Source organism: Taudactylus pleione, unplaced genomic scaffold (genome assembly GCF_031769625.1).
Source record: "Taudactylus pleione unplaced genomic scaffold, aTauple2 ptg000117l, whole genome shotgun sequence".
Lineage (NCBI taxonomy): Eukaryota > Metazoa > Chordata > Amphibia > Anura > Myobatrachidae > Taudactylus > Taudactylus pleione.
Genome location: NW_028284519.1, coordinates 20,399,199 through 20,421,112, shown reverse-complemented (window position 1 = coordinate 20,421,112; position 21,914 = coordinate 20,399,199). Strand labels below are relative to the sequence as shown.

General features: G+C 44.9%; 1 protein-coding gene across 1 annotated transcript in view; it reads right to left on the bottom strand.

Moving 5' to 3' along the window:
• Positions 1-21,914, bottom strand: part of LOC148524687 (5-hydroxytryptamine receptor 3A-like) — a 96,619-nt gene that overhangs the window by 17,391 nt on the left and 57,314 nt on the right. Inside the window, exons 4-6 of the mRNA XM_088471974.1 lie at positions 6,451-6,560; positions 3,763-3,935; positions 2,473-2,630 (exon numbers count right to left, since the gene is read on the bottom strand). Of these exons, the coding sequence (XP_088328100.1) occupies positions 2,473-2,630; positions 3,763-3,935; positions 6,451-6,560 (441 nt within the window). The remainder of the gene's footprint in view (positions 1-2,472; positions 2,631-3,762; positions 3,936-6,450; positions 6,561-21,914) is intronic.

Genomic DNA, 21,914 nt, shown 5'->3' with positions numbered 1-21,914 from the left:
TATTGTGCCGGCAGTGTTCACCAGGGACCCTCGCAAGAGGGTATGGGCTTTGCTGCGTCCAACACACAGGTCGCGGCCCTCAGAATAGGTTCCCCTATACAGGTGCTGGTGTACTCAGAATGTAATGGAGAAGATTATCAGCATAGTCAACAGGCTGGGTCAGAACCAAAGAGACAACAAGGTACCAGGGAGCAGACATGTGCAGGTCGCAGAGGATAGCCAAGGTCAGAACCAGATAACCAAGCGCAGTACCAGGGATTAGACAGAAGCAGGTCAGAAACAAGCTAGAGTCAGGAACAAGTTTGCAGAGACTGATTGCAGGGATCCTCTGATCAGTGCAGCTGGTGATTGTACTGAGCTGGAATACAGCAGCACACAATCAGGACACAGGAACTGTAGATATAGAGCCAGGTAGCAGTGATGGTTTTCTGCACAAAGGAGCTACAGGATAGAACTTAACACTAGGAAGTAACTCTTTGCTCTGGCACCAGTGGGAGTTCTCACAGGGGATGTGAATCTGCTGCAAGTCCATGATAGGCTGCTGAGGTCAGCTGAGGCAGGAGCACTCCCACTGGTAGAATGCTAGCAGCTGACATAGTGCATGATGGTGATGTCAGTGCATGGTTCTCGAACAAGGTCAGGCAGAAGTCCTGACCTGCAGCAAATGGCAAGGCAAATCACACAATTTGTGCAGAGTGTGACATACGGCTTCCCAGTCGCACCAAGTAGCTCCTGTTCCTGACCTGCAGCAAATGGCAAGGCAAATCACACAATTTGTGCAGAGTGTGACATACGGCTTCCCAGTCGCACCAAGTAGCTCCTGTTCCTGACCTGCAGCAAATGGCAAGGCAAATCACACAATTTGTGCAGAGTGTGACATACGGCTTCCCAGTCGCACCAAGTAGCTCCTGTGCTATTACCATTCTCCTTACGGCTTCCCAGCCACACCAAGTCTACCTACTGGTACCCCGTCCAGCTCACCAAGCCTTCCTGCCGGTCCCAGTCCGGTTCTTCCAAGTTTTCCACTGGTTCCACTACAGCGTTACAAGTTTCCTGTTCCTGTCAGTTATCAACTAAGGCAGTTCTCACTGCCATACAATTCTTATGCAAACAGAGCTATTTACATCATCCATGGTTGCAGTCAAGCCGGTCTTCACTGAATCCAGTTCAACACCTGAGTCAGGTAACTCTCAGAAACCAATCGTGACAGTGACAGTATGTTCAGGCCCAACAAAGGTGGCGGATCAAGCAAATAATACTGTACCAAATGCTTTCTGTAACCTGGTCGCTCGCTTGGATTCACAGGAGGCGGTACAGCATCAAGTGCTACAGCTTCTGCAAATTCTGACTAATCAGCTAGATAATACTCAAATCATACCTGAACCCCTAACTACCTTCCACCAACTGCTGGAACAGCTACAAGCTCTACTCAACACCATTTTTTGGATCGTTCCCAAGTTTCTTAGAGCTACCTCTGTCTCAACTAAAACCTCTGCCTTGGAATCCCTAAGAACCAAAGATTCTTTCATACCAAGTAAAGTGAGACATCGAAGTTACCTGTGCCCCAAGCTCCCTGTGGATAAAAGCCAGCGGCACAAAGATTTTCATCTGTCTCTATTGTGGAGGTTCTGACCACTTCATTAAAGACTGTTCCCTTTGTAATTCCAACAGTAATACCAAGTGTCAACGTATTTGTGTCCGTTCCAGTCCCAGACCGGATTCTGCCCGTTCCGGTCCCAGCCCGGATTCTGCTTGTCCAGCAGGGGACTCCAGTCAGCAACCCCAGGAGGGGTGTCTAAATCACCGATCACATGGAGAAATTGCACCTGCCATAGAGCTGGTGCAAATTTCGATGTCGAGACCAACGGTGCATCAAGACAGATTAGCGCCGCTGCCAGTTGGCATCTCAATAGGAAAATCATCGGTCATAACTGCTTGCCGACATTCTAGCTGCCCACTACAGGAGGGGGCAGCCAGGTCGGCATAGCAGGGGGATGTGGAGCATCATAGGGGGACGTGGCCACGGATACATTACCTAGCATTGGGGGTGGAGCAGGGCTCGTAACCACGCAATCACTTCATCTTGGCCCTGCTCCCGCTACTCAATGCTGAGAATACTGGAATTGTGAACCCAGGGGCGGAGCAATGATAACGCTGTGGATGGGTGTGTGTGAGGGGAGGGGGTACGGGTTGGTTCGGGGAGACGTGCCTGCTTTTACAGGTGGCCGAGAGTGCCACCCAATTTGCGTGAGCCTCCCGGCCGCTCCGGGAAAGTGGGCAGGTATGCGGTCATGACATTAGCATAAATACAGTATGCACCTCTGAATCAGGAGCAGGGTAACATACACTGGAATAGATAGTAACTACACACAGAATGGCCGTGGGAATTAGGTTTCTTGTAAATACAGTATAGTTTATGATCATTATTTGCAAATACAATAATTTATATAATAATGTTATTTTACCTCTTACCTCGTAGCTAACTGTGCTGTAAACTTCTCCACTGGTTATAGTGCTAGTTACAACTTTGATATTTACCAGGACCCAATCTCCCTTGCTGGCAAAAACATTGCTTGAATTGTGAAACACCTGCGATGAATTGGATCTTGAATACATGACAATATTGGCTACTGTAAAAATGGTAAAAAAAGAAAAGAAAAGAAATGAACAGCCTTAAAAGAAAACAAAGTCCAAAAATCTTACATTCGTACAGTGTAGACAAAGCCCCATCTTTCTCTGTCCCTTTCCTGCTGTAGCTACGCTAATAAATAATAAGTAATTTTCATTGCTCCTGCATTATAGGCAGCAAAGTAATGCCACAGCCTACAGCCAGGGACTGAACAGGTACTGCCACATCAAGAAGTGAAGACAGCATGCTTATATTATCTGAGTAATTTAGAGTGGTACTCTGGGACCATAACCTACAAGGAGAGTGTATATCAGAGTGACCCTTGGCAGTACCCTGGGCACTGGGAGTACTGGGTGAATGCGTAGCTGGTCCGTGAGTGGCGCTTAGTCCAGACGAGAGGCAACTTAAATAGTTTTTAGTTTTTTTTTAGCCAGGCAGAATTACAGATGGCTGTAGACACAGGGATCTGGTAGTATGACACAGAGTGCAGCCTGGTGCGATTTGGTATACTGGGCGTTGTAGTGCACTGGGTAACAACTGAGCATTCACCCTGATGGTATGTAGTGGTTCTATATAAGTGGTGGTGGTACAGGGTAACAGGGAGCCTGTGGGGCCTTGTATGGCTGCAGGAAGACCGGTCTCAGGGGCACGTCCAAATACATGGGACGCAGGAGGAGACATTTCGCAAACAGCATTTTAATGTCTATTCTTTGTTTGTGAAACTGAATACTATGAAAATTTTTGCAGAGAGTAATGGAAATTTATGAACATCGGTACATAAATAATTATGTACAAAAGTTTGCTGTATCTTATAAAAAGCAACCTGACCTTTTCAAAACTGTAAAATCTAATTGATATATTCAGATTGGTTACTATGGGTTAGAACCTTTAGTAGTGCCCTGGCCCAGATGTTCCCAAATGCAGTCCTCAAGGCTCCCCAACAGTTCAGATTTTAGAGATATCCATGGTTGAGCACAGGTGGTTAAATCAAATTGACTGAGTTACTAAATAAGTCACCTGTGCTCAACCATGGACATCTGTAAAACCTGAACTGTTGGGGAGCCTTGAGGACTGCATTTTGGATCATCTGCCCTGGCCTAAAACTCACATCATCTCTCTAGGAATAAACATACCTGGGTGGATATATGAACCGAAGGTCAGTTTGCACGTTTGAGTATCAAAAGGGAACTTGAAGATGTTTAGATGACAGGAACTAACAATTTGCATTGGTTTTGCACTTATGATTTTCCCAGTGTAATCAATCGTGTAGTAAGGAATAACAGGTGACTTCTCGCTATTTTCAGTCCTGTATGAATAAAATATATAAATATTGCAGCCAAGTTTATCTCAAGACATTTACATTCATTGTAACAGGGACAACAACATCGGTCACTAAAAACTGTACATATACACTTTACAATGAATGAAATTGATCAAAATTGCATCTGAATCTGTTACAGTAGATGCATTAATTTACAGACTTGGTGATATCATAGCTCCCACTATTCCAGGGGAAAACATGGGACAAAATCTATCACACAATACAACTCTCTCAGGGGGAGATGGATCAGGCCTCGGAGAGAGAGGAAGTGGAGAAGTTGTGCAAAACAATCAGCTTCTGTCATTTATCTTGCACAGTCTTTGTAATAACAGTTATAAGCTGATTGGTAGCTATGGTCAAGTACTCCACCTTATCTCTCTCCACTTTATCTCTCTCCAAGGCTTGATATACCTCCCCTTATATGTTCTGAACAATTAGTAAAGGCCCCCATACATCAGCAATCTGAAAACCACAATAGAACAATATGAAGATTTATTGCCCGATCTTGGGATTTCCCAATCTAGCAAAATGCGCCCATATACTACAGATCTTTTTCAGTGATTTGCAGATCGATTGCAGCAAACACAGATCTGGCAATCCCATCATTTTACTAGTAACGGTCTGCAAATCTGTTGATCATGTCCATACACTAGCAATCTACAATCCATCTGTGAAATCCAACATGTTGGACAATCTATTTAACAATTCCAATCACTTTTTGGTTGCAATCTGCGATCTGTGAAGCTCATACATTGCAGATTTTTATACACAATCCATTGCAAATTGCAGAATTGCCACAATCGATTGCTGGTGTTGCCCATAGGAACCAATCAGATTCTACTTAACATTTAACTAGCACCTTCTAGAAGATAATAGCTAGAATCTAATTGGTTGCTATGGGCAACACCTCCACTTCTATAAACCTGCACTTTAGTAAATATACCCCTTGGTCTCTAGTCTTCTATTTATCTTGTTTACTGGATGCAAATAAAATTGTGAGCTCCATACCAGATACTGTACATCTTTATCAAACTTTGCTTAGCAGAAAATCAAATAGGATGTATCCGGAATAACTAAGGTGATCTACGATTGTAGATTAGATTCAGGAGGACTGCATAGCTGTTTCAGTGACTGAATGACCAGTCTGCCTTGGATATAACAATATGGAAACTTCCTTTACTAATTAAAATTGTATTTGCTATATTAAAGCTCCCATACATCAGAGATTGATTGCAACAATCGTGCAATTTGCAATCGATTGTGTATAAAAATCTTTCACTTTTTCAATCGATTGTGGCAATTCTGCAATCGATTGAAAAAGGGAAAGATTTTTATACACAATCGATTGCAAATTGCACGATTGCTGCAATCAATCTCTGATGTATGGGGGCCTTTAGTCCCAAGCACTGAAATTAGAGATGGATAAATGCCGCCACATGATAGAACAGAGTTCATGTATGTTGTCTAATATACCCATAGGGTCAGACAAGTATATAGGAAAACCAAGTGGGGAAAGTTGAAAGTAATGGGGCCCATACATCAGACAGCCATCGGGGCAATTCCCCGTTCTGCAAATGCCTGGATCGAGGGATCGGGAAATTCCAACATGTTGGACAATCTTGATTTGACGATTCTGACCCAAAAATGATTTGAATCGGCGGGTCGGGGATTGTTAGCATGTAGTATTTTGCTGATCCCCCGACAAATCTATCATCGGAGACCACTGATTTGCGTATTGGACCAGCATGGACAGAACGGGGAATCGACCTGTGATATATGGGCCGCATAACTTAGGTCATGTGGACAGATGATAACGCTGTTGGTAAATCAAAAACTCCAAGAGGCAATTGGCTTTTTCACCTTATCTAGGTGTAACAATCAGTGTGTTGGAATGAAAATGATAGTGGATACCAATAAAATGAGTAATGACTACTAATACTAAAGGCACTCTTTGGCTATTCAGCCCATATAATATGTATTCCTGTCAATGGCACTAACTTGAGAGGTCTATATTAATTATTTAATTAAATGGTAATAATGATAATGACAAGGGACTTTAGCTAGAAGGGTATTAGTTTTTAAAAGTGTATTTCATTACCTGTGTACTAAATTCATAATTTTATGTATACTATTATAAAATACAGGGAATTCATGTTAAAGTTATAGTTGGAAGGAGGAACAATTTTTGTGGAGCCATGGCACTGTGACAATTGAGTGAAACGTTATCAAGATCTAGGCGGCAATATTTGCCTTTACACCAACAAGTGAAAGCCTCCACATACAAGCCATGGGCGTAGATTTATTAAAACTTGTAAAACAGACAAGTGATGGTGTTACCCCTAGCAACCAATCAGATTCTGTCTATCATTTTCTATGATGCAATAAAGAAATTATAGCTATGGGCAACACCTCCACTGCCCCATGGACTCATTCTACCCAGAGGTAGATCTTAAGAACAACAAGACTGTAACAGGTCAGCTGCTGCATGTTTTAGACTTACATCTCGTAGACGTAGAGGTCTGGTTTCCAAAGGTTATCACCTGTCAGCAACACTTTCTCAATAGAACAATATGATTCTGGGTTCCAATTTATAAATTCATTTTTCCATGCCTGTAATAAGAAAAATAGTTTTAAATTATATTGTAATATGTAAATAATTTGAGTTGACAACACAACCATTGTTTTTTATTATTATAAGCAAACAGAAATGCTAGGAGGCTAAGGGGTACATTTGCAAAAGTGCGGGTTTTTAGAAGTGGAGTTGTTGCCCATAGCAACCAATCACATTCTACTTATCATTTCTCTAGCACCTTCTAGAATAGCTAGAATCTGATTGGTTTCTATGGGCAACATCTCCACTTCTAAACACAGCACCTTAGTAAATATACCTGTAAGTGTAGGAGTAAGATGCAACTCTAACACTGAAACTGTATAATATTCTCCTATTAAGTAATGAATCTATAATGATAATAAATCATTAGCAAAGTTCATAGGTTTCAATTAATTTGTCAAGGGAAAACAACGACAGTAAGTCAAGCATGGACGTAGTCAACAAAAGATCATTTGTGTTCTAGAATTGTGTGAATTAAATACTAAACTTCACGCCCCCTATCCAATAAGAGACTGATAGGGTACAACACAAGTTGCTTTGTGTGAGACTAATGGCATTAAACCTGCAGTGTGTCTCTGTTTGTGATTATGATAGCGTCTTATACATATACAAAAAGGAGGATGAAGTCATGAAGCAAACATTGAGGTAACCTTTTGCTGCTTGAGCACTCCTTCAAATCTCCCATGGCTTAGGCTCTGTCAAACAGAGCCAAAGCGAAGGAGGAGTATCCGGTGCCATTGCCCAGGACATTGGGCCTCATTCAGAAGCGGTCGTTAGATGCAAGCGGTCGCTCTGAATCAGGGCGGCCGCTTGCATCCTGAATGGCCGCCTCCTTGTCGATCGTTAAGCTGTGGGTTAACACCCACAGCTCTAACGACCGACATGGGTGATGGTCGCGATGGTCAAGACCATCGTGACCATCGGGGCTTACGACCAGACCCTAGGGTAGGGTCTGGGCACTCGTAAGCCCCAGGGAGCTTCCTGCTCTGTTCGAGCAGGAAGTTCCCCACTGACATCAGCAATGATGTCAGTGGGGCCACCCCCAAACGGCAAGCGTTCCGACTGGAACGCCTCCGTTTGGCCGGGCACACCCCCGGCCCGCCCAGCAAACGGGACGAGCTGTCACTCAACATCGACAGCTCGCCCCGTCTGCTACGAGACCCCTAACGACAGAGCGCCCATCATTAGCCGGGTCTCGCGCATGCGCACGGAGCTGGCTCCGTCGTGCGCATGCGCTGTGGGGCAACATCAACTCTGAATGAGCTCCTTTATGCCTTGGAAGCAGCATGGCTGCTGCCCCAGCTCATGATGCTAGTCCTGTACTGGTTTACTGTATAATGCTGTAAGAATAGAGCTGACAACTCCTTGGCAGATGGTATACAATGTACCATTTTGGAGAACAAATCTACAATGGTCCAGATGACAGTACAACGGGAAGACACAGGGAAAATAACAACAAAGTCCATCGCAATATGGGTCCATGGTTTAGAAGGCATCGGAAAAGGACACAGCAGACCTTGCGGAGTAGTTCTCAGGGTCTTGTTTCTAGAACGTACATCACATGCCAAGACAAATTCACGAGTATCTCGATACATGGACTGCCAAACAGATCGAGACAAAAGTTCAATAGTTCTAGAAATGCCAGGATGACCCCCCGCCTTAGAGGAGTGAAAGTCCTTCAGAACAGCTTTACGAAGTCTCTCAGGGACAAAAAACACCTGATGGTTAACCTAAAGGGACTTCAGCTTGATAAGTGCTGAGAGAATCTGCCAGGGTCCTGGTCACAGCACAATGGATCCTGGAAGCCGGAATTATGGTTTCTTTTGAGGCCCTTGGAGGGTGACTGACAGAGAAGCTTCAAGAAAGGACATCCACTTTAATATTCTTGGACACAGGCCGGAACGAGATCACATAATTAAAGCGGGTGGAGAATAGGGCGCAGCGTGCCTGCCTCGCGTTCAACCATTTCGCCGTTTCGATGTAGACCGATCTTGTGATCAGTGAGAACCATTACTACATGGTTAGCCCCCTCTAACCAATGCTTCCAGTCCTCAAAGACCCACTTAATCACCAACAGCTCTCGGTTGCCAACGTCATAGTTCTTCTCCGCCGAACCAAATTTCCTGGTAAAGAAAGTACACGGATGCAGCTTGCCATCTTTGATATCTTTCTGAGAAAGGATAGCGCCCACTCCAATCTCAGATGTGTCAACCTCGACGATGAACGGGAGCTCTGGATTCGGATGGCGGAGGACAGGAGCAGACACAAAAGCCGCCTTCAAAGTGTCAAAGGCTTGATTGGCCCCAGGTCACCAATTTGCGACCTCAGCTCCTTTTTTGATTAGTTCCATGATGGGAGACTATGGAAGAAAAGGACTTGATGAACCTGCGATAATAATTCACAAAACCCAGAAATCGCTGTATAGCCTTCAACGTAGTAGGTTGCTCCCAGTCCAAGATGGCCTTCACTTTGCCAGGATCCATGCAGAAACTTTGCGAAGAAATACTCTAGCCCAAGAATGACACCTCTTTAACATCAAATTCGCACTTCTACAGTTTGGCATACATGTTGTTACCCAGTAAACTTCGCAAGATCTGCCTGACATGTCTCCGATGTTCCTCCACAGATTTAGAAGAGATGAGGATGTCATCTAAATAAACCACTGCAAAGACCCCCAAGAAATCCCTTATCACCTCATTAATAAAATCTTGAAAAACGGCTGGGGCGTTGGAGAGGCCAGTCAGCATAACCAGGTATTCAAAATGTCTCGAATGGGTGTTAAATGCCGTCTTCCACTCATCCCCTTCTCTGATGCGAATGAGGTTATATGCGCCTCTGATATCAATTTTCGAGAAGATGGAAGCCTCACGCAGTTGGTCAAAGAGAACGTAGATGAGCAGCAAGGGATACGCATTCTTGACTGTGATTTTATTCAGTCCACGGAAGTCAATGTAGGGTCGGAGGGATCCATCCTTCTTCTGGACAAAGAAAAACCCCGCTCCCACTGGGGATTTAGAAGGATGACTGAAACCCTTATCCAGAGCCTCTTAAATATAGTCCTGCATGGTTTTATCCTCAGGAATGGACAAAGCATATAATCTGCCCTTAGGAAGCCTAGCACAAATCGTTGGTTACAAATCGATAGCGCAGTCGAAGGAACGGTGAGGCAGCAGCGTTTTTCTTAGAGAAGACCTCGGCTAGGTCTTGATATGGAGCTGGAACCGATGCAGCAGCCAGACGAATAGGTTGGGACAAACAGTGGGAGAAGTCGATCCCCATTTGAGAATTTCACCAGTCTGCCACTGGATAATGGGGTTGTGTTTCTAAAGCCATGGTAACCCCAAAACAACTGGGGCCAGCAGATATTGTAGAAGAAGAAACAACAATTCTCCCCGATGTAGAGCTCCAATCGACAGCTGCAAAGGAGGAGTCCGGAAGATTATCCGCTGCACCGCTATCGACAAATGCAGGGATGGAGAATTGATTGTTGGATAGATGGATGACTGCGGTTATAAGGTTATAAGGACAGAATTTTCTGGGGAGATGAATGCAAGGCCTAGATGTACCTCGCCTAGCTCACATAGACCTTGCCTTGTCAACGTGAATAGCCAAGTTCATGAGGTCGTCCAAGGAAATTGGAGCAGAATACTGGACTAGGCTATCCTTTATTTCGTCTGATAAACCCTAACAAAACTGGCTTCGCAAAGCTGGGTCGTTCCAGCCCGCATCAACAGCCCATTTACGGAACTCCGTACAATAGTCCTCTGCAGCTGTGTTCTCTTATTTCAGGGACCTGAGACTCGCCTCCGCCATAGCTGCTTTATCCGGGTCATCATAAAGCAGTCCTAATGCGGCAAAAAATGAATCCACTGTCTGTAGTGATGGACTGGTTGAGGGAAGACCAAAGGCCCAGGTTTGTGGGTCGTCCTGCAATAAAGAGATAATTATCCCCACTTGTTGGATTTCAAAACCAGAGGACCTGGGTTAAAGCCTGAAGTAGAGCTTGCAGCTCTCCTTTAGGTTTAAAAAATCCTGAAAACCAATCAGGCAGATTTAATTTCGGTTCAACTACCGTGGGGACTGTAGCATCACGAGTCTCCGCTACTCGGAGAAAAAGTTCCTGCATTTTCTGTGTTAGAACCTGGATCTGCGTAGCCAGAATATGAGACGGATTTTAACCAGGCTCCATGATAGAACACCACAAAAATATACTGAAAATATATTTTTTGGCCGGTGATAATGTTAAGCCTCAGGTATTATACCATAGGGTATTAGTCCCGCAACAGCCTTGAGGGCTGGTATGGTCTTGGCTAGATGCGGCCATGGAGCAGCTTTGAGAGCTGAGATGATTTGGCTGGCTGTGGCCTGTGACCAATAAGATGAGATGTGGCCTTTGATCCGTGTAGCAGCTTTGAGGGTTGGAAGTGCTTTGGCTAGCTGTGACCTGTGGGCCTGGAGATGAGATGTGGCCTTTGGGCCGTGTAGCAGCCTTGAGGGCTGGAAGTGCCTTGGTTGCTGTAACTGAAGATGCTGGAGTGCGGCCTGTGCCACCAGGTTGACTTGACACAAGCAGCTGATGCTTAAGTGCGGCCTGTGCCGCCGGCTTGATACAAGCGTGAGTATGCAGACATACTGGAGTGCGGCCTGTGCCACCGGGTTGACACAAGCAGCTGACGCTGAAGTGCGGCTTGTGCCGCCAGGTTGACACAAGCATGAGTATGCAAACTTACGTACTGAGGATGCTGGAGTGCGGTTGACACAAGCAGCTGACACTGGAGTGCCGCCGGGTTGACACAAGCGCGAGTACGCTGGCTTGCGTACTGAGGATGCTGGAGTGCGGACCGTGCCGCCTCGTTGACACAAACGGCAGGTAGACAACGGTATGCGAACTGTGCCGCCCAGATGATACAAATGGCAGGTATACAGGATAGGCAGAAGGGCTGGATACTCGACTGGATTACAGGAGACAATGCCAGAACCGGAAACAAGTGAAACGCTATCACTGGCATCGGGGCAGTGTTCACAGCAAAAGGACATGGATACAGGAGCCAATCTTGATCGACCCCAGAATGATGGACAGGAGGTAGGAGGAGTTTCCGCAAACGCTCGCCCGGCATGCACAGTATTCGCAGTGCGGCGGCTTGTAACAGGTCTGGGTTGCGATTAGGGATCCTTTTCGGATCCCTCTGCCCCTGTCCGTTCGGACCCCGATAATTAACATCATGAATAGGCCCCTCTGTGTCCCTCTCCCTGTCACTCAACCCCACTTTTATTTCTCATCCATTTTTTCCTCTCTCCCCACTTCTACATATTTATCACCAACCACATTTTAAAGCAGTTGCGTTGTCATAATTATACCCCAACTAGCAATGCTGTAACATTCTGTGTGTGTTTCCCGAGACAGAGTTTCCAAAACAGCCCCATTCTGGTTAATTTTTAGAAACAAGTGAAAGCTTTGGGCGGCCTGAGCAAACTCTGCATAGTCTCCTAATGCCCAAAGGGAAGGGTAGTCCTTCAGCCATGGTTCCCCAGAGGTTTCCTCCACAGGGGGTTTTCCTCTCCTGAGTGCTGAAGGATGACTCTTTGTGAGTCATGAGGCTTCCACCATCTTGTTCCTCTTATAGGACAAGTTTATAAGACCCACACTCCAATCTTGGTACATAATTCCCCATTTTATAATGCAGATCAAAAAAGTGACATTTTATTTGTAATAAAAACTCATAATAAATGTATTTGTAAATATATTTTCTTGTATTTGTCGCATTAATAAATTATCTTAAAAGGTGAAGAGGCCACAGAGAGGCCTAGCAAGGTAAATGAGAGCAGGTAATGGGAAGTAATACAGTGGTGGGAGAATGACAGGATGAATGATCAGCTTAGATAAAGCATATGAAAAAGGGGTGAGAGCTGCAGGCTGAGAGGCTAAAGACTGAGGTGAAAATACAAATGAGGGGTGTATGGGGTAATGATGGGAATGGATGGAGGCCTCTGAGGAATATTTGGGTAAGATTTGGTAGGGAAGCATTATATTTGTATGTAATATTGCAAGACAAAAATAACATTATATACAGGTGATAAACTCCTGATAAGTAGATCTGCTGCTTACAGAATGAGGAATATAGTCATAAGCTGGGCACACAATTCAACGACCCGGCAATCTCGTGATGGGTTCATATGATTTGCCATACAATGACGTGACATATTGTTACTTTATTAAATTTACCAAACCATAAGAAACCAACCGATTCAGGCACATATATTTCAGCCACTAGTTGTCACCATGAGTCTTGGCTCAATTCCATACCTTTAGGGCAAGTTACAAGATTAAAACGGACCTGTACGGCAGAAGATGTATACCAAATTCAAGCTGGAGAGATGACTAATTTTTAAGTAGTGGCTATAAAAAAAAAAAAATCAATAGCTCCATTGAAAAGGTTAATAACCTTCAACGGAAAGATCTTTTACAGGACACCCATAAAAATAAAAATAATAACAATACTAAATTTGAATGGGCATTTATCACCGAATATAATGATCAGTATAAATCTATTGAAAGAGTAATAAAGAAACATTGGGGACTTCTAAGAAAAGATCCCATTCATATTTATAGAAAGGCTCCCAATCTAAGGAACAAACTTGTGTCCAGTTCTCTCCAATCCAAAACGATTACATCGACAATCACATCTAAGGGTTTCTTCAGATGTGGAACTTGCCTTGGGTGTAGAAATATTAAGGGAGAAGGAATTAGTAAGATCGAAAATGTTGTGATCAATGATAATCAGGTAGAAATCAAAGATTTCTTAACTTGCAATACGAAGAATGTAGTGTATGCCATAAAGTGCTCATGTAATTTATTTTATATTGGACGCACTTCTAGAATGCTTAAAACTAGAATAGGGGAACACATTAGAAATGTGAAGAAGGGGTTAATGTCACACTCCTTGTCATCGCATTTCTGCAGCGTTCACAATTGTTCAGTTTCAGAAATTTCAGCGTTCTATGGCATCAAACACATCAAGGGAAATCTGAAATGTAAAGATACAGCTATTAAATTAGCTAGAGCGGAAATGAGTGCCATCCATAATTACAAAACCCTCTCTCCTCAAGGTTTAAATGAGGACTTTGAACTCAAATGGTTCCTTTGAATTATTATTAATTAGGGGTGTGCACCGGCCACTTTTCGTGTTTTGTGTTTTGGTTTTGGATCTGGATCTTTCTTCGTGTTTTGGATCTGGATTGGTTTTGCCAAAACCACCCTTCCGTGTTTTGGGTTCTGGGTTTTGTGTTTTGGATCTGTATTTTTTTTAAAAAAAGCATAAAAACAGCTAAAATCACAGAATTTGTAGGTTTTTCTGCTCCTATGCTATTATTAACCTCAATAACCTTAATTTCCACTCATTTCCAGTCTATTCTGAACACCTCACACCTCACAATAGTGTTTTTATGTCCAAAACGTTGCACCGAGGTAGCTGGATGACTATGCTAAGCGACACGAGTGGGCGGCACAAACACGTGACCCATCTAGGCGTGAAACTGCAGTGGCAGACAGGATGGCAGTTTGAAAAACTAGGCCCCAAACTGTACATAATGCAAAGAAAAAAAAGAGGTGCAAGATGGAATTGTCCTTGGGCCCTCCCACCCACCCTTATGTTGTATAAACAGGACATGCACACTTTAACAAACCAATCATTTCAGCGCCAGGGTCTGCCACACAACTGTGGCTGAAATGATTGGTTCGTTTGGGCCCCCACAAAACAAGCTGGCAATTAATGTGTCCCTGCACAAACTGGCTCTATGAAGGCAAGATGTCATCCTCATCCTCCTCATCCACCGATTCCTCACCCTCTTCAGTGTGTACATCCTCATCCTCACAAAGTATTAACTCGTCCCCACTTGAATCCACCACCACAGGTCCCTCTGTACCTTCTGGAGGCTGGTCTCCCTGGAAGAGCTGATAATTCATTTTGATGAACATCATCTTCTCCACATTCTGTGGAAGCAACCTCCTACGCCTTTCGCTGACAAGGTTCCCGGCTGCACTAAACACTCTTTCGGAGTACACACTGGAGGGGGGGCAACTCAGGTAAAATAGAGCCAGTTTGTACAGGGGCCTCCAAATTGCCTCTTTTTCCTGCCAGTACAGGTATGGACTGTCTGCCATGCCTACTTGGATGCTGTCACCGATGTAATCCTCCACCATTCTGTCAATGGTGACAGTATCATATGCAGTGACAGTAGACATGTCAGAAATTGTTGCCAGGTCCTTCAGTCCGGACCAGATGTCCAAACTTGGTCCTGCCTGCCCTGCATCACCGCCAGCGGGTTGCTTAGGATACCTAAGTTTTTTCCTGGCAGCCCCAGTTGCAGGAGAAAATGAAGAAGGAGCCGTTGACGTGTCACGTTCCGCTTCAGCTGACAGTGTGTTCACCAGCAGGTCTTTGCACCTCTGCAGGCTTGTGTCGGCCGGAAAGAGAGACACCACATAGGCTTTAAACCTAGGATCGAGCACGGTGGCCAAAACGTAGTGGTCTGATTTCAACAGATTGACCACCCTGGAATCCTGGCAAAGCGAATGAAGGGCTTCATCCACAAGTCCCACATGCCGAGCGGAATCGCTCCGTCTTAGCTCCTCCTTCACTTTCTCCAGCTGCTTCTGCAAAAGCCTGATGAGGGGAATGACCTGACTCAAGCTGGCAGTGTCTGAACTGACTTCACGTGTGGCAAGTTCGAAGGGCTGGAGAACCTTGCACAACACGGAAATCATTCTCCACTGCGCTTGAGTCAGGTGCATACCCCCTCCTTTGCCTATGTCATAGGTGGATGTATAGGCTTGTATGGCCTTTTGCTGCTCCTCCATCCTCTGAAGCATATAGAGGGTTGAGTTCCACCGCGTCACAACCTCTTGCTTCAGGTGATGGCGGGGCAGGTTCAAGAGTGTTTGCTGGCGCTCCAGTCTTCGGCACGCAGTCGCTGAATGGCGAAAGTGGCCAGAAATTTTTCGGGCCACCCAAAGCGTCTCCTGCACGCCCCTGTCGCTTTTCAGAAAATTCTGCACCACCAAGTTTATTGTGTGAGCAAAACATGGGACGTGCTGGAATTTGCCCAGATGTAATGCCCGCACAATATTGGTGGCGTTGTCAGATATCACAAATCCCCAGGAGAGTCTAAGTGGGGTAAGCCACTGGGCGATGATTTCCCTCAGTTTCTCTAAGAGGTTGTCGGCGGTGTGCCTCTTACTGAAACCGGTGATACACAGCGTAGCCTGCCTTGTAACGAGCTGGCATTTCTGAGATGCTGCTACTGGTGACGCTGCTGCTGTTGCTGCGTAAGGTGATACATCTACCCAGTGGGCTGTCACAGTCATATAGTCCTTAGTCTGCCCTGTTCCACTTGTCCACATGTCCGTGGTTAAGTGGACATTGTGTACAACGGCATTTTTCAGGACACTGAGGACACTTTTTCTGACGTTTCTGTACAGTCTCGGTATCGCCTGCCTAGTGAAGTGGAATCTAGACGGGATTTGGAACCGGGGACACACTACCTCCATCAATTGTCTAAATCCCACTGCACTAATGGCGGATACCGGACGCACGTCTAACACCAACATAGCAGTCAAGGCCTCAGTTATACGTTTTGCTTCAGGATGACTGCTGTCGTACTTCATCCTCCTCGCTAAGGACTGTTGGAGGGTCAATTGTTTAGTAAAAGTAGTGGTGTTCCTACTTCCTCTCTGGGATGATGAACGACTCCCAGCAGCAGCAACAGCAGCAGCGGCAGCAGTAGGCGTAGCAATGCAGGATCCTCCGGAGGAATCCCGGATAGGAGAGTCAGTCATGCCAGTGACATGGCCTGCAGGACTACTTCCGATCCTAACTAAGGAGGAAATTGACGAGGAGGGAGTTGACGGTGTGGTTTGCAGGCGCTTGGATACAACAGGACAACGGGATTTAGGTGTCCCTGGACTGCTTACGGTCTTAGCCAAAGTTTCTGAACTTGACAGTAACTTTTTATGAACGCGCTGCAGGTGCCGTATAAGGGAGGATGTTCCTAGGTGGTTGACGTCCCTACCCCTACTTATTTCACCTTTACATATGGTACATATGGCAAGACAGTTGTTGTCCGGATTTGGATAGAAATATTGCCAGACCAAAGAGGTGGAATGTTTGGTCTTCTGCCCAGGCATGACCGTGATGGGCTTTTTCATCCCACGGACAACAACTGTCTCCCCCGGAGCCTGATTTAAACAAACCACATCACCATCAGAATCCTCCTCGCCAACTTCCTCCTCAGCGCCAGCTACACCAGTATCCTCATCCTGTTGTACTTCAACAGTGACATCTTCAATTTGCATATCAGCAAGTGGACTGTGGGTGCTCCTTTCAGCACTTGCAGGGGGCGTGCAAATGGTGGAAAGAGCCACCTCTTCCCGTCCAGTGCTGGGAAGGTCAGGCATCGCAACCACCACCACACTTGGACTCTCCTTGGGGATTTGTGATATCTTCTTAGAAAGCACAGTTCTTCGCTGTGCTTTTGCCAGCTTAACTCTTTTGATTTTTTTAGTGGGAGGAGGGCTTCCATCGTCATGTGAAGCTGAACCACTAGTCATGAACATACTAGGGATCGACCTTAGCCGTTCCTTGCCACTCCGTGTCGTAAATGGCATATTGGCAAGTTTACGTTTCTCTTCAGCTGATTTAAATGTCTTTTTCAAGGTCATTTTCCTGAACTTTGCCATTTGGGATTGTATGTGCCCTCTACTATGACATTGGGCATCGGCCTTGGCAGACGACGTTGATGGCATGTTATCGTCTATGTCATGACTAGTGGCAGCAGCTTCAGCACTAGGAGGAAGTGGTTCTTGATCTTTCTCTATTTTATTTTTATCGGAGAAAGTTTGGTCCTCCATTTATGTTATATCGATTTGATATATACGTGCGGCTAAACACAGAAAATAATTTTTTTTTGGGTTTGGACTGGAGTGTACTTTGTGGGTTACAGCACCCTTTAACGGTCAAGCCAGCCGGCCCTTTACTTATGACACAGGCGCACGCTTGGCACTACTTTGTTGATGCACGTGCGGCTACTGCGCACACAATTCACAAACACAGAAAATAATTTTTTTTTGGTTTGGACTGGAGTGTACTTTCGGGGGTTACAGCACCCTTTAACGGTCAAGCCAGCCGGCCCTTTACTTATGACACAGGCGCACGCTTGGCACTACTTTGTTGATGCACGTGCGGCTACTGCGCACACAATTCACAAACACAGAAAATAATTTTTTTTTTGGTTTGGACTGGAGTGTACTTTGGGGGTTACAGCACCCTTTAACGGTCAAGCCAGCCGGCCCTTTACTTATGACACAGGCGCACGCTTGGCACTACTTTGTTGATGCACGTGCGGCTACTGCGCACACAATTCACAAACACAGAAAATAATTTTTTTTTTGGTTTGGACTGGAGTGTACTTTCGGGGGTTACAGCACCCTTAACGGTCAAGCCAGCCGGCCCTTTACTTATGACACAGGCGCACGCTTGGCACTACTTTGTTGATGCACGTGCGGCTACTGCGCACACAATTCACAAACACAGAAAATAATTTTTTTTTGGTTTGGACTGGAGTGTACTTTCGGGGGTTACAGCACCCTTTAACGGTCAAGCCAGCCGGCCCTTTACTTATGACACAGGCGCACGCTTGGCACTACTTTGTTGATGCACGTGCGGCTACTGCGCACACAATTCACAAACACAGAAAATAATTTTTTTTTTGGTTTGGACTGGAGTGTACTTTCGGGGGTTACAGCACCCTTAACGGTCAAGCCAGCCGGCCCTTTACTTATGACACAGGCGCACGCTTGGCACTACTTTGTTGATGCACGTGCGGCTACTGCGCACACAATTCACAAACACAGAAAATAATTTTTTTTTGGTTTGGACTGGAGTGTACTTTCGGGGGTTACAGCACCCTTTAACGGTCAAGCCAGCCGGCCCTTTACTTATGACACAGGCGCACGCTTGGCACTACTTTGTTGATGCACGTGCGGCTACTGCGCACACAATTCACAAACACAGAAAATAATTTTTTTTTCTGGTTTGGACTGGAGTGTACTTTTGGGGTTACAGCACCCTTTAACGGTCAAGCCAGCCGGCCCTTTACTTATGACACAGGCGCACGCTTGGCACTACTTTGTTGATGCACGTGCGGCTACTGCGCACACAATTCACAAACACAGAAAATAATTTTTTTTTTGGTTTGGACTGGAGTGTACTTTTGGGGGTTACAGCACCCTTAACGGTCAAGCCAGCCGGCCCTTTACTTATGACACAGGTGCACGCTTGGCACTACTTTGTTGATGCACGTGCGGCTACTGCGCACACAATTCACAAAGACAGAAAATAATTTTTTTTTTGGTTTGGACTGGAGTGTACTTTCGGGGGTTACAGCACCCTTAACGGTCAAGCCAGCCGGCCCTTTACTTATGACACAGGCGCACGCTTGGCACTACTTTGTTGATGCACGTGCGGCTACTGCGCACACAATTCACAAACACAGAAAATTATTTTTTTTTGGTTTGGACTGGAGTGTACTTTCGGGGGTTACAGCACCCTTAACGGTCAAGCCAGCCGGCCCTTTACTTATGACACAGGCGCACGCTTGGCACTACTTTGTTGATGCACGTGCGGCTACTGCGCACACAATTCACAAACACAGAAAATAATTTTTTTTTTGGTTTGGACTGGAGTGTACTTTCGGGGGTTACAGCACCCTTAACGGTCAAGCCAGCCGGCCCTTTACTTATGACACAGGTGCACGCTTGGCACTACTTTGTTGATGCACGTGCGGCTACTGCGCACACAATTCACAAACACAGAAAATAATTTTTTTTTTGGTTTGGACTGGAGTGTACTTTCGGGGGTTACAGCACCCTTAACGGTCAAGCCAGTCGGCCCTTTACTTATGACACAGGCGCACGCTTGGCACTACTTTGTTGATGCACGTGCGGCTACTGCGCACACAATTCACAAACACAGAAAATAATTTTTTTTTTGGTTTGGACTGGAGTGTACTTTCGGGGGTTACAGCACCCTTAACGGTCAAGCCAGCCGGCCCTTTACTTATGACACAGGCGCACGCTTGGCACTACTTTGTTGATGCACGTGCGGCTACTGCGCACACAATTCACAAACACAGAAAATAATTTTTTTTTGGTTTGGACTGGAGTGTACTTTCGGGGGTTACAGCACCCTTTAACGGTCAAGCCAGCCGGCCCTTTACTTATGACACAGGCGCACGCTTGGCACTACTTTGTTGATGCACGTGCGGCTACTGCGCACACAATTCACAAACACAGAAAATATATTATTTTTTTAGCACTTGGGGGGAGCACCCCTGATGGACAGAGCACCCCCTGGACAACACTACAGCACTCCTTTAGGACTGGGACACTGCACAGGACTTTGGAGTGGACACAGCCCCTATGGAGAACTGACTGCACAACACAGTCCAGCCAGCCCCTATGGACTTTGAAGTAGTGGACACAGCCCCTATTAACAACAGCAGCACAGCACAACACAGCCAGCCCCTATGGACTTTGAAGTAGTGGACAACAGCAGCACTACACTACACTACACTACACTACACTACACAGCCCTAACTCCCACCCTCCCTCTTCACTGTCCACAGCCGAGTGAGAAAATGGCGCCGACGCGGGTACCTTATATAGGCTCCAAAACCCGCGAGACTCGGAAGGCGGGATGATGACGTTTTGCCTCGATTTCAGATCCGAGCCAGGCGGGAAAAGTCGAGCCTGACTCGGATCGGACTCGGATCGGGGGGGCTCGGGGGGGTTCGGATTTCAGAAATCCGAACCCGCTCACCCCTATTATTAATATATTTTAATAATATTGTTTCATATTTTTTTAGTCAATAGATTATATAGCCTTTAATATGAAGGGATTATATTAATCCGATTGCCTTTTATATCAACTGTGTATCGATTTTTGATAGGAAGTGATTAATTACATCAATATCACTATAGAATTACTCTATTAATCATCTATATGATGTATTATTGGTATATGATATATTTATGGTTTCGCCATGACATGTGATATATATATTTATTATTTTATAATATTGACTATGACTGATTTAACATCTAGTTTCATGATGTTGATATATTATACACTTATTTCTATTTATCTCCACATATATCTGCCCATTTTGCACGTTCTGAAGATCTCATACTGATGTTTACGATGGTCGTCATGGTGATGCAAGTTAGCTGCTGAAAGAGTCCATCTATGTTATTTTATACTACGAGTACGGACTACATATCCCATGATTCTCGATCTACACAATTTCCGGTTTCGAGTGGCGTTGCGTCACTTCCGGATTCAGAGGATACGGACACACGCAACTTCCGGTTTAGGAGAAGTATGGACTACATATCCCATGATCCTCGACCTATACAATTTCCGGCTCCAAGTGGCGCCGCGTCACTTCCGGATTTAGAATAAACGGACACATGTAATTTCCGGTCTCGGGGAATACAGTACGATGAAAACACCTTTGGATTTAGGGTGATCGACTGATCAATGTGCCGTTTGGGACTCTACCATCATTACTGAATTAGTCCAATCTTCTCTCTTAGTGATTGACCTTGTTTTATTTATATCCACTAATTTATTTACCATTTTGGACTACATTTCCCATGATGCACCAACCGGAAGTTTGGGCACTCGTTAATGATATCCATAACGATTTTTTTAAATATAAAATGAATGCTATTTCTCTGATCTTTTTACAGTCAGCAATTAACTATTTCCTATCTGAATAAAGTTCTATATATAGATAGGTTACTTATAGATAATTTTCCACCTGGTTTAGGTGAGTTATTGCACAGCTGATGACCATTTCCTGTGTAAAACTAATTGGTCTATTCTCACATAAATATCGAGCTCCCCACACCAGCAGCATGTCTTGAAAAAGGTCCCATTGGACCGAAACGCGTTGACATTTCACTGAAGGTGTGAGTAGCCCAATACTTGGATTTCATTCTTTTTGAATTATTTACTTTTATTTTTATGTATTTTTTTATGGTGGTATGTTTGCACCATTTTTTAATTTTTTTTTATACTACTGTGGAATTTCTTTTCTGGATTATTAATTAAAATTGTTTGGACAAATATAAATCGTATTGGATCTATAGTTTGGAAGCTTCACTTTGAAGGATCAAACTTGGTGGATAAAGAAACCGTTACAGGAGTCATACTGTTACTTCACGTGAGTTGGGGTACGACCCTATATCTTGTATTTTAAAGAAACCTTTACATGATTTAACATTTACAATACAG